This window comes from Carcharodon carcharias, chromosome 2, assembly GCF_017639515.1.
Source record: "Carcharodon carcharias isolate sCarCar2 chromosome 2, sCarCar2.pri, whole genome shotgun sequence".
NCBI lineage: Eukaryota > Metazoa > Chordata > Chondrichthyes > Lamniformes > Lamnidae > Carcharodon > Carcharodon carcharias.
In genome coordinates, this window is record NC_054468.1 from 236,170,221 (window position 1) to 236,187,650 (window position 17,430).

At 50.1% G+C, this 17,430-nt stretch overlaps 1 protein-coding gene across 5 annotated transcripts in view; it reads right to left on the reverse strand.

Moving 5' to 3' along the window:
* Positions 1-17,430, reverse strand: part of ptk2ba (protein tyrosine kinase 2 beta, a) — a 225,795-nt gene that overhangs the window by 71,907 nt on the left and 136,458 nt on the right. For all 5 annotated transcript variants that reach the window (XM_041174678.1, XM_041174712.1, XM_041174692.1 and 2 more), the window contains 4 exons: positions 13,165-13,269; positions 11,587-11,704; positions 11,085-11,112; positions 2,029-2,090 (listed from right to left, as the gene is read on the reverse strand). In XM_041174678.1, coding sequence (XP_041030612.1) covers positions 2,029-2,090; positions 11,085-11,112; positions 11,587-11,704; positions 13,165-13,269 — 313 coding nt within the window. The remainder of the gene's footprint in view (positions 1-2,028; positions 2,091-11,084; positions 11,113-11,586; positions 11,705-13,164; positions 13,270-17,430) is intronic.

Below are 17,430 nucleotides of genomic sequence, written 5' to 3' on the forward strand. Positions count from 1 at the left end.
CACCCAGACTTCACAGCGTGACACCCACACAGCACAGCGTGACACCCAGACTGCACAGAGTGACACCCAGATTGCACAGAGTGACACCCAGATTGCACAGAATGACACCCACACTGCACAGACCGACACTGACACTGCACAGACAGACACCTTGACTGCACAAAGTGACATCCAAACAGCACAGATTGAGACCCACACTGCACAGAGTGACACTCAGACAGCACAGACTGATACCCACACTGCACAGAATGACACCCACATTGCACAGACTGAAGCCCATACTGCACAGCGTGATACCCAGACTGCACAGACTGACACCCGGACTGCAGAGAGTGACCACCAGACTGAACAGACTGACCACCAGACTGTACAGAGTGACACCCGGACTGCACAGACGGAAACCCACATTGCACAGACTGACACCCACACTGCACATACTAACAACCGGACTGCAAAGACTGACAGCCAGACTGCACAGACTGACACACACACAGCACAGAACGATACCCACACTGCACAGAATGACACACAAACTGCACAGAGTGACACCCAGACTTCACAGCGTGACACCCACACAGCACAGCGTGACACCCAGACTGCACAGAGTGACACCCAGACTGCACAGAGTGACACCCAGACTTCACAGAGTGACACCACACTGCACAGAATGACACACACACTGCACAGAGTGACACCACACTGCACAGAGTGACACCCAGACTTCACAGCGTGACACCCACACAGCACAGCGTGACACCCAGACTGCACAGAGTGACACCCACACTGCACAGAGTGACACCCACACTGCACAGAGTGACACCCAGACTGCAAAGACTGACACCGACACTGCACAGAGTGATAAACATGCTGTACAGAGTGACACCCAGTCTGCACAGAGTGACACCCAGACTGCACAGGCTGACCACCAGACTGCACAGAGTGACACCCACACTGCACAGAGTGACACCCACACTGCACAGAGTGACACCCAGACTGCAAAGACTGACACCGACACTGCACAGAGTGATAAACATGCTGTACAGAGTGACACCCAGTCTGCACAGAATAACACCCAGACCGCTCAGACTGACACCCACATTGCAAAGAGTGACACCCAAACTGCACAGACACCGAGACTGCACACAGTGACTCGAAAACTGCACAGACTGAAATCCACACTGCACAGACTATCACCAACACTGCACAGAGTAACATCCAGACTGCATAAACTGACCCCCAGACTGCACAGACTGACACCAAGTCAGCACAGAGTGACATCCAGACTGCAGAGTAACATCCAGACTGCACAAACTGACCCCCCAGACTGCACAGACTGACACCCAGACAGCACAGAGTGACACCCCCAATGCACAGACTGACACATAGACTACACAGACTGACAGCCACACTGCACAGAGTGACACCCAGACTGCACAGTGTGACACCCACACTGCACAGACCGACACCCACACTGCACAGTGTGACACCCACACTGCACAGACTGACACCAAGACTGCACATACTGACACCCACACTGCACAGACTGACACCAAGACTGTACAGACTGACAGCCACACTGCACAGAGTGACACCCACACTGCACAGACTGACAGCCAGACTGCACATACTGACACCCACACTGCACAGACTGACAGCCACACTGCACAGTGTGACACCCACACTGCACAGACTGACACCAAGACTGCACAGATTGACAGCTAGACAGCAAAGAGTGATGCCCACGCTGCACAGACTGACACACACACGGCCCAGAGTGACAACCAGACTCCACAAACCGACCCCCAGACTGCAAAGGCTGACACCCAGGCAGCACAGAGTGACACTCAGACAACAGAGAATGACACCCAGACAGCACAGAGTGACACCCACACTGCACAGAGTGACACACAGACTGCACAGAGAGACACCCAGACTGCACAGAGTGACACACAGACTGCACAGAGTGACACACAGAATGCACAGAGTGACACCCACACTGCAGTTTAAAAGGTACGGAGTGACACTCACCCATACTGCTGCGGGATGGAACATGTATTGGTTCCTCAGCTATTTTCACTTCAGGCATGAGTCTTAACAAAAAGGGAGAGAAAGAAAGAGTCACTTAGAGGGAGGCAGTAAGCACCTGTAAGGATGAGTAGTGTTCAGAAAAGCCTCAGTAACCGGATCAATTTAAGGGGTGAGGGCACAATGGGTGATGTGTGTGTGTCTTTATTGCATACTGATGAATATAGTCCCACTGTATTTTACAGAGAACCTGATGATCTACCTGTTGAAGACAGTCTCTTCACATGATGACTGTCCAAAACATTCAACCACCATTCATTTAATAAAGGAGGATCAATATCTGGACCCTTTTAAAGAGGGTAATTCGCCCTCTCTCACTCACATGCCGAGATCTTCTCACATCCTCTCACGATGGGAGTGTCAGCATCGAGGCCTGGAGAAAGGAACTGAGGCAGACAGAATAAACACACACATCACCCACATCAATGCGCCAGTCACAAGCTGCCAGTGATGACATGCCGGACTGTGCAAAGTTACAGGGCTCCAATAGTCCAGGTGAAGACAATGAGAGTGATGTGCACTGCGGCGGTTCAATAAGGCAGCTCAACACCACCTTCTCAAGGGCAACTAGGGATGGGCAATAAATGCTGGCCCAGCCAGCGACACCCACATCTTGTATATGAATTTTTTTAAATCCTCACAGGAGACAGGTATGATATCAGGAGCTTGAACAGAGGATCCAGCCAATGACAATTATTGAAAAACCATTAACATTTAAAATGAGTGCATGATCCCAGACACTCAGTACACAAACACAGACCACCTGTCACCCCAGCCAAGAGTCCGTCTCTTAAAACATGCTGGAGTTGGCAGAAATGGCGGAGGATGGTGCTTTGAATGCAGACACAAGGGGGATGAAAATTGAGGACAAGGGGGTCCCTATCATGGTTCTGGGAGGGAGAGGGAGGTGTGAGGGCAGAGATGCAGAAGATGGGTCGGACATGGTTGAGGGCCCTGTCAACCACAGTCAGCCTGTTCCTGCCCCATGGAACTCATTTCTTGCTATCTTGATTCCATTCTCTCTCCCCTGGTCCAGTCCCTTCCCACCTACATCCGTGATTCCTCTGACACCTTACGTCACGTCAACAATTTCCAGTTCCCTGGCCCCAACTACCTCCTCTTCAACATGGACGTCCAATCCCTCTACACCTCCATCCCCCACCGGGATGGTCTGAGGGCTCTCTGCTTCTTACTCGAACAGAGGTCCGAACAATCCCCATCCACCACTACTCTCCTCCGTCTGGCTGAACTTGTTCTCACGCTGAACAATTTCTCCTTCAACTCCTCTCACTTCCTCCAAATAAAAGGTGTGGCTATGGGTACCCGCATGGGCCCCAGCTATGCCAGTCTCTTTATGGGGTATGTGGAACATTCCTTGTTCCAGTCCTACTCCGGCCCCCTCCCACAACTCTTTCTCCGGTACATCAATGATTACTTCGGTGCTGCTTCATGCTCTCGTCTGGACCTGGAAAAATTTATTAATTTTGTTTCCAATTTCCACCTGAATCTCACCTTCACAAGGTCCATCTCCAACACTTCCCTTCCCTCCCTTGACCTCTCTGTCTCAATCTCTGGTGATAGACTGTCCACCAATATTCAATTACAAGCCTACCGACTCCCACAGCTACCTCGACTACAGCTCCTCACACCCCGCTTCCTGTAAGGACTCCATCCTATTCTCTCAGTTCCTTCGCCTCCATCGCATCTGTTCTGATGATGCTACCTTCAAAAACAGTTCCTCTGACATGTCCTACTTCTTCCTTAACCGAGGTTTTCCACCCACAGTCGTTGACAGGGCCCTCAACCGTGTCCGGCCCATCTCCCGCGCATCCGCCCTCACGCCTTCTCCTCCCTCCCAGAAACATGATAGGGTCCCCCTTGTCCTCACTCATCACCCCACTAGTCTCTGCATTCAAAGGATCATCCTCCGCCATTTCCGCCAACTCCAGCATGATGCCACCACCAAACACATCTTCCCTTCACCCACACCCCCATGCCCCCACCCCGGCAGCATTCCACAGGGATCGTTCCTTCCTGGTCCACTCCTCCATCACCCGCTACACCTCAACCCCCTCCCATGGCACCTTCCCATGCAACCACAGAAGGTGCAACCCCTGCCCCTTTACTTCCTCCCTCCTCACCGTCCAAGGGCCCAAACACTCCTTTAAAGTGAAGCAGCATTTCACTTGCGCTTCCCTCAACTTAGTCTACTGCATTCGTTGCTCCCAATGCGGTTTCCTCTACATTGGAGAGACCAAACGCAGACTGGTGAACGCTTTGCAGAACACCTTCGGTCTGTCCGCAAGCATGACCCAGAACTCCCTGTCGCTTGCCATTTCAACACTCCACGCTGCTCTCATGCCCACATGTCCGTCCTTGGCCTGCTGCATTGTTCCAGTGAAGCTCAACACAAACTAAAGGAACAACACCTCATCTTCCGACTAGGCACTTTACAGCCTTCCAGACTGAATATTGAGTTCAACAGCATCAGACCATGAACTCTCTCCTCTATCTTCACCCCTTTTTTTAATCCCTTATTTTTTCTTAAATTTATTACTTATTCATTTTTATTTTTATTCATGGTTTTATCCCTTTTTCCCCAACCACCACCCCCTCACCCCACCCCCAAAAGGGCCATCTCATTTGTTCCATGTTGCTCTTTCACAGAGTGCCGACCCTTGTTCTGCTATTGACACATTCTGCTTTCTTATCTTTATGTCACTATCAGTACCTTCTTTACTTTTCACCACTACCATTAACACCCACTTTGTCCTTGAGTCTTCACCCACCACCATTAACACCCCCTTTGTCCTTTAGTCCTTACCCAGCACCATTAACACCCCCTTTGTTCTTTAGTCCTTACCCACCACCATTAACACCCCCTTTGTCCTTTAGTCCTTACCCAGCACCATTAACATCCCCTTTGTCCTTTAGTCCTTACCCACCACCATTAACACCCCCTTTGTCCTTCAGTCCTTGATATCTTTGTCAATCACTCCTTTGCCCCCAACTATCACTGACCTTCTATCCAGCTCCACCCATTTGAACAGTATAAATTTCATCATATTTCTCTTCAGCTTTGAAGTAGACTCATGCAGACTGGAAACATTAACTCTCTTTCTCTCTCCACAGATGCTGTTAGACCTGTTCTCTGTTTTTATTTGAGGTTTATTTTTCAGATTTCCAGCATATGCAGTATTTTGCTTGTACCTCAGAATTAGCCAAGTTACAGCCTGGCTGCTGGTTTCTTATGAGAAACTACAAAATGAGTATTTCTATGTAAGCTGTTTTGTAACGTAGACATCAGAACAGTGCGGAAATTGCACAGACTCATGCAGGTTTAAGCTGAGTGACAGAGCTCTCCAGGGACATGGGGGAGTTAGCAGCAGGGCCCAGGTCTCCTCCCTGAGAAAACCCAGGACACATTATAAGACAGAGCAGGACTGAGAGTGACATGGGAGCTGGGTGTCTGTGCTCTCACACACACAACACCCTGGGAGCTGTGTGTCTGTGCTCTCACACAAACACACACCACCATGGGAGCTGTGTGTCTGTGCTCTCACACACCACCCTGGGAGCTGTGTGTCTGTGCTCTCACACACACATGACCATGGGAGCTGTGTGTCTGTGCTCTCACACACACAACACCCTGGGAGCTGTGTGTCTGTGCTCTCACACACACACCACCCTGGGAGTTGTGTGTCTGTGCTCTCACACACACACCACCCTGGGAGTTGTGTGTCTGTGCTCTCACACACACACCACCCTGGGAGCTGTGTGTCTGTGCTCTCACACACACACCATGGGATCTGTGTGTCTGTGCTCTCACACACACACCACCCTGGGAGCTGTGTGTCTGTACTCTCACACACATACACCACCATGGGATCTGTGTGTCTGTGCTCTCACACACATACACCACCATGGGAGCTGTGTGTCTGTACTCTCACACACACAACACCCTGGGAGCTGTGTGTCTGTGCTCTCACACACACACCACCCTGGGAGCTGTGTGTCTGTGCTCTCACACACACACCACCCTTGGAGCTGTTTGTCTGTGCTCTCACACACAAGCACCACCCTGGGAGCTGTGTGTCTGTGCTCTCGCACACCACCCTGGGAGCTGTGTGTCTGTGCTCTTACACACACACCACCCTGGGAGCTGTGTGTCTGTACTCTCACACACCACCCTGGGAGCTGTGTGTCTGTGCTCTTACACACACACCACCCTGGGAGCTGTGTGTCTGTGCTCTCACACAAACACTGCACCCTGGGAGCTGTGTGTCTGTACTCTCACACACCACCCTGGGAGCTGTGTGTCTGTGCTCTCACACACACATCACCCTTGGAGCTGTTTGTCTGTGCTCTCACACACACACCACCCTGGGAGCTGTGTGTCTGTGCTCTCACACACACACCACCCTGGGAGTTGTGTGTCTGTGCTCTCACACACACACCACCCTGGGAGCTGTGTGTCTGTGCTCTCACACACACACCATGGGATCTGTGTGTCTGTGCTCTCACACACACACCACCCTGGGAGCTGTGTGTCTGTACTCTCACACACATACACCACCATGGGATCTGTGTGTCTGTGCTCTCACACACATACACCACCCTGGGAGATGTGTGTCTGTACTCTCACACACATACACCACCATGGGATCTGTGTGTCTGTACTCTCACACACATACACCACCATGGGATCTGTGTGTCTGTGCTCTCACACACATACACCACCATGGGAGCTGTGTGTCTGTACTCTCACACACACACCACCCTTGGAGCTGTTTGTCTGTGCTCTCACACACAAGCACCACCCTGGGAGCTGTGTGTCTGTGCTCTCGCACACCACCCTGGGAGCTGTGTGTCTGTGCTCTTACACACACACCACCCTGGGAGCTGTGTGTCTGTACTCTCACACACCACCCTGGGAGCTGTGTGTCTGTGCTCTTACACACACACCACCCTGGGAGCTGTGTGTCTGTGCTCTCACACAAACACTGCACCCTGGGAGCTGTGTGTCTGTGCTCTCACACACACACACCACCCTGGGAGCTGTGTGTCTGTGCTCTCACACACACACACCACCCTGGGAGCTGTGTGTCTGTGCTCTCACACACACACACACACCACCCTGGGAGTTGTGTGTCTGTGCTCTCACACACACAACACCCTGGGAGCTGTGTGTCTGTGCTCTCACACACACACCACCCTGGGATCTGTGTGTCTGTGCTCTCACACACACACCACCCTGGGAGTTGTGTGTCTGTGCTCTCACACACACACCATGGGATCTGTGTGTCTGTGCTCTCACACACACACCACCCTGGGAGCTGTGTGTCTGTGCTCTCACACACACAACACCCTGGGAGCTGTGTGTCTGTGCTCTCACACACACACCACCCTGGGAGCTGTGTGTCTGTGCTCTCACACACACACCACCCTGGGAGCTGTGTGTCTGTACTCTCACACACACAACACCCTGGGAGCTGTGTGTCTGTGCTCTCACACACACACCACCCTTGGAGCTGTTTGTCTGTGCTCTCACACACAAGCACCACCCTGGGAGCTGTGTGTCTGTGCTCTCACACACACAACACCCTGGAAGCTGTGTGTCTGTGCTCTCACACACACACACACACCACCCTGGGATCTGTGTGTCTGTGCTCTCACACACACAACACCCTGGGAGCTGTGTGTCTGTGCTCTCAGACAAACACACCACCCTGGGAGCTGTGTGTCTGTGCTCTCGCACACCACCCTGGGAGCTGTGTGTCTGTGCTCTCACACACCACCCTGGGAGCTGTGTGTCTGTGCTCTCGCACACCACCCTGGGAGCTGTGTGTCTGTGCTCTTACACACACACCACCCTGGGAGTTGTGTGTCTGTGCTCTCACACACACACCACCCTGGGAGCTGTGTGTCTGTGCTCTCACACAAACACTGCACCCTGGGAGCTGTGTGTCTGTGCTCTCACACACACATCACCCTGGGAGCTGTGTGTCTGTGCTCTCACACACCACCCTGGGAGCTGTGTGTCTGTGCTCTCACACACACATCACCCTGGGAGCTGTGTGTCTGTGCTCTTACACACACACCACCCTGGGAGCTGTGTGTCTGTGCTCTCACACTCACACACAGACCACCATGTGAGCTGTGTGTCTGTGCTCTCACACAAACACACCACCCTGGGAGCTGTGTGTCTGTGCTCTCACACACCACCCTGGAAGCTGTGTGTCTGTACTCTCACACACCACCCTGGGAGCTGTGTGTCTGTACTCTCACACACCACCCTGGGAGCTGTGTGTCTGTGCTCTCACACACCACCCTGGGAGCTGTGTGTCTGTGTTCTCACACACACACCACCCTGGGAGATGTGTCTGTGTTCTCACACACACACACACCACCCTGGGAGCTGTGTCTGTGTTCTCACACACACACACACCACCCTGGGAGCTGTGTCTGTGTTCTCACACACACACCACCTTGGGAGCTGTGTCTGTGTTCTCACACACACACACACCATGGGATCTGTGTGTCTGTGCTCTCACACACCACCCTGGGAGCTGTGTGTCTGTGCTCTCACACACACCACCCTGGGAGCTGTGTGTCTGTGCTCTCACACACCACCCTGGGAGCTGTGTGTCTGTGCTCTCACACACCACCATGGGAGCTGTGTGTCTGTGCTCTCACACTCACACACACCACCCTGGGAGCTGTGTGTCTGTGCTCTCACACACCACCCTGGGAGCTGTGTGTCTGTGCTCTCACACACCACCCTGGGAGCTGTGTGTCTGTGCTCTCACACACACCACCCTGGGAGCTGTGTGTCTGTGCTCTCACACACCACCCTGGGAGCTGTGTGTCTGTGCTCTCACACACACACACACACAACACCCTGGGAGCCGTGTGTCTGTGCTCTCACACACCACCCTGGGAGCTGTGTGTCTGTGCTCTCACACACACACACACACAACACCCTGGGAGCTGTGTGTCTGTGCTCTCACACACACACACACACAACACCCTGGGAGCTGTGTGTCTGTGCTCTCACACACCACCCTGGGAGCTGTGTGTCTGTGCTCTCACACACCACCCTGGGAGCTGTGTGTCTGTGCTCTCACACACCACCCTGGGAGCTGTGTGTCTGTGCTCTCACACACACACACACACAACACCCTGTGAGCTGTGTGTCTGTGCTCTCACACACACACACACCACCCTGGGAGCTGTGTGTCTGTGCTCTCACACACACACACACACCATCCTGTGAGCTGTGTGTCTGTGCTCTCACACACACACACACCACCCAGGGAGCTGTGTGTCTGTGCTCTCGTACACACACCACCCTGTGAGCTGTGTGTCTGTGCTCTCACACACACACACACACAACACCCTGGGAGCTGTGTGTCTGTGCCCTCACACACCACCCTGGGAGCTGTGTGTCTGTACTCTCGCACACCACCCCGGGAGCTGTGTGTCTGTGTTCTCACACACACCACCCTGGGAGCTGTGTGTCTGTGCTCTCACACACACCACCCTGGGAGCTGTGTGTCTGTGCTCTCACACACCACCCTGGGAGCTGTGTGTCTGTGCTCTCACACACACACACACACAACACCCTGGGAGCCGTGTGTCTGTGCTCTCACACACCACCCTGGGAGCTGTGTGTCTGTGCTCTCACACACACACACACACAACACCCTGGGAGCTGTGTGTCTGTGCTCTCACACACACACACACACAACACCCTGGGAGCCGTGTGTCTGTGCTCTCACACACACACACACACAACACCCTGGGAGCTGTGTGTCTGTGCTCTCACACACCACCCTGGGAGCTGTGTGTCTGTGCTCTCACACACCACCCTGGGAGCTGTGTGTCTGTGCTCTCACACACACACACACACAACACCCTGTGAGCTGTGTGTCTGTGCTCTCACACACACACACACCACCCTGGGAGCTGTGTGTCTGTGCTCTCACACACACACACACACCATCCTGTGAGCTGTGTGTCTGTGCTCTCACACACACACACACCACCCAGGGAGCTGTGTGTCTGTGCTCTCGTACACACACCACCCTGTGAGCTGTGTGTCTGTGCTCTCACACACACACACACACAACACCCTGGGAGCTGTGTGTCTGTGCCCTCACACACCACCCTGGGAGCTGTGTGTCTGTACTCTCGCACACCACCCCGGGAGCTGTGTGTCTGTGTTCTCACACACACCACCCTGGGAGCTGTGTGTCTGTGCTCTCACACACACCACCCTGGGAGCTGTGTGTCTGTGTTCTCACACACACCACCCTGGGAGCTGTGTGTCTGTGCTCTCACACACACCACCCTGGGAGCTGTGTGTCTGTGCTCTCACACACCAGCAGACTGTGGTGCACTGACAGAGGAAGTTATTTTAATGAATTCCCTGATCTCATTTCCAGCTGAAACCTTCTTCCTGGATTTGACAATTACAGTGCACTCTTAGCCACTCCTCCATCTCCCAGTCTCTGTAAGCTTGACCCCATCCAAAACTCTTGCCTGCACCAAGTCCCATTCGCCCATCACCCCTGTGGTCACTGACCTACACTGGCTTTTGCTCCAGCAACACCTTGTGACCCTCCATGTCCTCACCCCTCCCTATCTCTCTAACCCCCTCCAGCTGAATGACTCGCCCAGTATTCTTCTCCTCTGAATATAGTTTCTCGTGTATCCCCCTCTCCTTCATTCTGCCATTGACCGTTACACCTCGAGCCTTTCCGGAATTCTCTCCCCAAACCTCTCTCCTTCTTTAAGATGCTCCTTAAAACCTGCCTGTTTAGCTAAGCTGTTTAGTCATCCCTCCCACTACCTCTTCCCTTGGTTTGGTGTCACCTTTTGTCAGATTACACTCCTCTGTTCTTGGGCTTTTTAAATGTTAGCAGGTGCTATATAAATGCAAGGCGCTGTTGTTAACAATTGGGCTGTCATTGAGATGGAAGGGTTTTGATACATACTGTGTTGGCAGCTCAGGAAGTTCATGATCTGTAGGGAGAAATGTCACAACAATATTAATACAAAGTGGGTTCTCCTCCAATAAGCTGTCGAGTTGATAAAGGTAAATCAGAAGGTGCGTCAATCAGATGATTGATCCGATCATCTCCGTTTCCAATTGGTCACGTTTGGATTGAATGACACCCAAAGCGTTCAATGTGGGCAGTTTTGGGCTCTGGACACATTGGCTAGGAGGGAGAGTTCTATGGTCTCAACCAGCAGACTGACTGTAAAGTCTCTTAAGGAACAATACGCGAGGATGATGGTAGTGATCACTTGCCGAACATTCAGACTGGGGTTTAATTATATTGCAGATCAGTCTCTGCACAGGAGTCTATTGCACAAGCAAATATTCAGAGAGTCATCATCCAAAAGAAAAACATATATTCACACGGAACATTAACGATTGACGGGTGATATGGAGTAGAAGATTTTTAGACAGAGGTTGTGGTTACTAGTCTCTACCTCTCTTCGGCCTTGAGATAAAGGAGGATGTAGTTTCGTTCTCCAGTCGGCAATAACCATCGATCAAATCGGCCATACTCTCCACTGTCGCGAGTGCTGAGGCTGTTATTGTCAAAGGCTGTGCACAAACAGAGAGGTGAGCACCTGTCTTATCGCGTAACTATCACTGCAGTTATTCACTTTAGCAGTGAGAATGAAAAAGCAGAATATTTTTTCCACATTGATGTTCAAAAGAGACTTGGGTGTATATGTACAAGAAACACAAAGTTAACATGCAGCAAGCAACCAGGAAGGCAAATGGCAGGTTGGCCTTCATTGCAAGGGCTTGGGGCACAGGAATAAGGAAGTCTTGCTGCAATTGTTTAGGGCTTTAGTGAAATCACATCTTAAGAACAGCGCATTGGTCCCATGTCTACGGAAGGATGTACTTGCCTTGGAGTCAGTACAGTGAAGGTTCACCAGATTGGCCCCTGGGATGAGGGGTGGTCCAGTGACAAGAGGCTGAGCAAATTGGGTTGATATTCTCTGGAGGTTAGAAGAATGGGGTTTGACAGGGTGGACACAGAGATTGTTTCCCCTGACTGGGGAACTCAAAACATGGGGCACAGTCTCTGGACAAGGGGCCTATTTTTTAGGACTGAGATGAGGAGAAATTACTTCACTCAGATGGTTGTGAATCTTTGGAATTCTCTCCCCCAGAGGGTTGCGAATGCTCCATCATTCTGTATATACTGAGATACTGCAGACACTCTCAGGGAATGGAGGGATATGGAACCGAGTGGACAAGTGAAGTTAAGGCCAATGATCAGCCATGCTCATGTAGAATTGTAGAGCAGCTGGAGAGGCTGACTGGCCTAAGGCTGCTCCTATTTCTTACATTATGTAGTTAGCAGATGTTAGATCAAAGGTTTATAGTAAATGAGACAGAGACAGGCAGAGCACAGTAACAAAGAAACAAGTTCTCAATCAGCTTGAACTAGCCCATTACATAGAATTCCGATGAGTTAAACGTCTTCATATTCACCCTCACTACAATGGACTGAATTTATTTCCATTGTAAAGAATTCCGGTTGACCAAACTCCTTCCCATCATAATAAATTTCAACACATCAAACTGTTTGAGAATTCCAATGCACCAACCTGCTCCCTGTTCATCCCCATTGCACAGAATTTCAATCCCTTTCCCATTAACTACCATTGTAGAGATTTCCAACAAACACTATCCTTTCCTGTACACTCCTAATGTGCTAAATATTAACAGACAGGACCCTCTTCCCATCATGGTTGAAATTAGGGTTAAGGTTAGGTGCAAACATCACTAGAAAACACAGCTACATAATAGCTGGCTTTATTCACTTTCAGACAAATCAAGGTCATGATGAGCAGTATTCACTGTTCCAATAGGGGGGAGTTTATATTGCCTTGGGCAGTTCAATAAAAAAGATCAGAAAATCATGAGGTACAGATATCACAGATCCTGGACCAAGTTGGTCAGAATTGATCCTTGTACGAAGAGATTAAGAGAATAATCGAGGTTGTGTGTGGATCACTTCTTTACTGATACAGAAATATTTATACCTGTGGTGCTCCTTGAATTTCAAGTTGAAGTGAAGCTTTCTTATCCTCATCCGAATGGACAAAGTTAATCGATTTTATTTGGTTGAATTCTGCCAAGCTGATAGGCTGAAAAATGGAATTAAATTAAATTTACTTTAATTCTGCTAAACTGATTAGAACTTAAAGATAGAAATATCTATAACAAAATCTAATTAATTAATCATGGGATCAGCCTCTTCCTTCCCCATCCAGTGACTCTCTGTTGTCTCCAGTGCAGATTAACAGCCTCTGGTCATCTCCGAGCTGCCCTTGGGTGCTCTGCTTGTTGATTCGAGAATCGTGTCTGCAGGAGGCAGAAACTCGAGATGTCAGGACAAACTGCATCAGCTGATTGAGAGTCCCGGCTGTTGCTGGTGAGCTAAGCACAAATGGAAGGAAGCAACAGAGCTAACTTTACCATGCCCAACTTTAGAGAACAAGAGTTAGATGAGAGCACGTGGTTATATTGTTTGAACAATGAGCCTGTCGACAATATGCTAAAGTAAACTTTAAGTATACTTGGGAGATTTGTTATCCAACACGATTAATTGGTCAGTGCTGTATAAGGCTGCCAACTTTCCCAGTTTCCCATCATTCTTAGACAATGACCATTTCATTTTGCAGCATTAAAGCCCCAGGCTAACACTAACTGACAGCTCATACAGTCTCGAATTCTGTGAGTTAATAACCGATGCCACAGGACCTTGTGAATTCTTTAATGTTCCATTTTAAGATAGCTTTAATCACAATGTTATTAGCATGTTAACAAATATGATTCAAATTTTGATGTCTGGCCCAATCTTTAATGAGAAGTGATTAACTCAGTCTGTGCTACCTCCTTATAAGTTCACTGGTGCAACAGCCAGTAGACTAAGGCCCAGTGTTTCGCTGGTGGTTCGGGTGTGCGGAGATGGGAGAATTCCCAGCTTTCAGAACCCAACCTTTGAAAATGGCCAGGTTGAATTTTCATTCCAGGTGAACGGGTTGGATTAGGAGTTGGGCCCACCACCCCCCCTGGAACGAGTACGGGGACTGCTGGGTTAAGAGCTGGGCTGGGCGGAAGGCCTGTTTCTGTGCTCCAGCACGGTGTTGAATTAAATAAAAGGATAAATAAAAAACAGCCCTCGCCCACCTAGCCCCCAAGCCCCATCCATACCAACCTAGGTCAACCCATGACCCTCTACCTATCTCCATTGTCCCTCATACCCCCTACAACCCCCACAAACCTATGGTCCTTTATAGCCCCTAGGCTAACTTAGTGCCAACTGATGTCAACCCATGGCCCCTACACATCACCACTTTCCCTTACCCCCTCCATGCCAACTCACCTAATATCCTGTGACAGGTCTTTGACAGCTTTGTCAGTTCTTTGACAGCTTTGGCAGTTCTTTGACAGCTTTGGCAGTTCTTTGACATCTCCAATGACTTTATGCACATCTTATAAGCAATCACGTTTACTTTCAACGATTCCAAACCTTACCTCTCCCAAAGGTGTCCTGGGAGCAGGTCCAAAGGGGTACTCTGGCTATGCAAATGAATCCACCAGGTTCAGACCTGCTGTTACCTGGTCTACTCTGCACACTTCTGGCCTGCCAAAATCCCATTTCCATGGAGACAGCTGGTGATCTAAAAGGCCAGCTGCCTCTGGAAACGGCACATGCATGAACCCTGGCCCAACCCTCACCAAAATGGAACAGGCCCATTTCAGGACAGGACTTAGTATTTCTAGTCATTTCCGGGATTTTCGCCATGATGGTGAAGCTCTCTGTCATTGGTGGAAATCTGGGCCTTAGAATTAGTTAATGAAAAAAAATCATTAACTTGCAGGCATCTATGAGCTTGGTAGCTCAGTGCCTTTGAGGCTGAGCTAACAATCTAGAGGATAGAAAATTGTCCCAGATAAATTAATTATGAAAGTTGCTGACTTATCATAAAAACCGAACCGCTCCAAGAATGTTTATCAGGGAAGGGAACCTGTCAGCTCCCTGTGGTGTAGTCCATGAGTGAGTCCAGGTCCATTCTACACCAATGCCTATTAATGGCCTGAGGTGAGATGAGGGATGGTCATAATAACACGAACAAAAAAAATCACCTGGCCAAATTTTGATGTGCAATAATGGTGTTAAAGACTAATTCTTTGACAATTTCCTTTATATAGCACACAGCATTTTTGGTCACTGCTCTTAGAACCCAAGGTCATCATCGAGCAATGCCAGGTGAGGTTTAACATTGCTGAGCTGTGGAGTAAAGCTCCCTCTTTACTGTCTATCAAGGTTATTCACCAAGAACAATAAGAACTTGTATTTATTTAACACATTTAACATAATAAAATGTCCCCAGGCGCTTCACAGGGGAATTATTAAACAAAATTTGACAACGGCGGCTTTTTAAAAAAATTCTTTCATGGGATGTGGGCTTCACTGGCTGGGCCAGCATTTATTGCCCATCCTAGTTGCCCTTGAGAAGGTGGTGGTGAGCTGCCTTCTTGAGCCGCTGCAGTCCATGTGGTGTAGGTACACCCACAGTGCTGTTAGGGAGGGAGTTCCAGGATTTTGACCCAGCGACAGTGAAGGGACGGCGATATACTTCCAAGTCAGGATGGTGAGTGGCTTGGAGGGGAACTTCCAGGTGGTGATGTTCCCATCTATCTGCTGCCCTTGTCCTTCTAGATGGTAGTGGTCATGGGTTTGGAAGGTGCTGTCTAAGGATTGTTGGTAAGTTACTACAGTGCATCTTCTAGATGGAACATACTGCTGCTACTGTGCATCGGTGGTTGAGGGAAGGAATGTTTTTGGATGTGGTGCCGATCAAGTGGGCTGCTTTGTCCTGGATGATGTCCAGTTACCTGAGTGTTGTTGGAGCTGCACTCATCCAGGCAAGTGGAGAGTGTTCCATCACACTCCTGACTTGTGCCTTGTAGATGGTGGACAGGCTTTGGGGAGTCAGGAGGTGAGTTACTCACCACAGGATTCCTAGACTCTGACCTGCTTTTGTAGCCACAGTATTTATATGGCTAGTCCAGTTCAGTTTCTGGTCAATGGTAACCCCCAGGATGTTGATAGTGGGGGATTCAGTGATGGCAATGGCATTGAACATCAAGGGGCAATGGTTGGATTCTCTCTTGTTGGAGATGGTCATTGCCTGGCACTTGTGTGGTGTGAATGTTATTTGCCGCTTGTCAGCACAAGCCTGGATACTGTCCAGGTCTTGCTGCATTTGGACACAGACTGCTTCAGTATCTAAATTGTTGCGAATGGTGCTGAACATTGTGCAATCATCAGCAAACATCCCCACTTCTGACCTTATGATGGAAGGAAGGTCATTGATGAAGCAGCTGAAGATGGTTGGGCCGAGGACACGGCCCTGAGGAACTCCTGCAGTGATATCTTGGAATTGAGATGACTGACCTCCAACAACCACAACCATCTTCCTTTGTGCTAGGTATGACTCCAACCAGCGGAGAGTTTTCCCCCTGATTCCCATTGACTCCAGTTTTGCTAGGGCTCCTTGATGCCACACTCGGTCAAATGTAGCCTTGATGTGAAGGGCAGTCACTCTCACCTCACCTCAGGAGTTCAGCTCTTTTGTCCATGTTTGAACCAAGGCTGTAATGAGGTCAGAAGCTGAGTGGCCCTGGCAGTTCACATACTGGGTGTCAGTGAGCAGGTTATTGCTAAGCAAATGCCACTTGATAGCACTGTTGATGACCCCTTTCATTACTTTACTGATGATGGAGAGTAAGTTGATGGGGCAGTAATTGGCTGCGTTGGATTTTCCCTGCTTTTTGTGGACATAAGAAGATATTAATGCAGATGACCACAGGCTTGATTGATGGAGTAAATTTTAAGGACAGCCTTAAAGGAGAGAAGCGAGATGAGGAGGTGGGGAGGTGGTGGTGGGTGGGGGGAGGTGGACAAAGGATTTTCCAGAGTTTGGGGCCCAAACTGCTGAAGGCACTGCCACCAACGGTGGAGCGATGGAAATCAGGAATGCTCAGGAAACCAGAATCAGAGGAACGCAAAGGTCTCAGAGGGTCGTGGGGCTGGAGGAAATGGAGAGATTTGAAAACAAGGAGGTGTTGCTTAACTGGGAGTCAATGTAGGTTAGCAAACCCAGGGATGATGGGGAAGAGGACTTGGTGAGAGTTTGAATGCAGCCAGAGTTTCGGATCAGTTTCAGTATATCGCCAGATGTGAGCAGCTGGGCAGGAACGTGTTGGAATTGTCCAGGTCTGGAGGCATCAAAGTC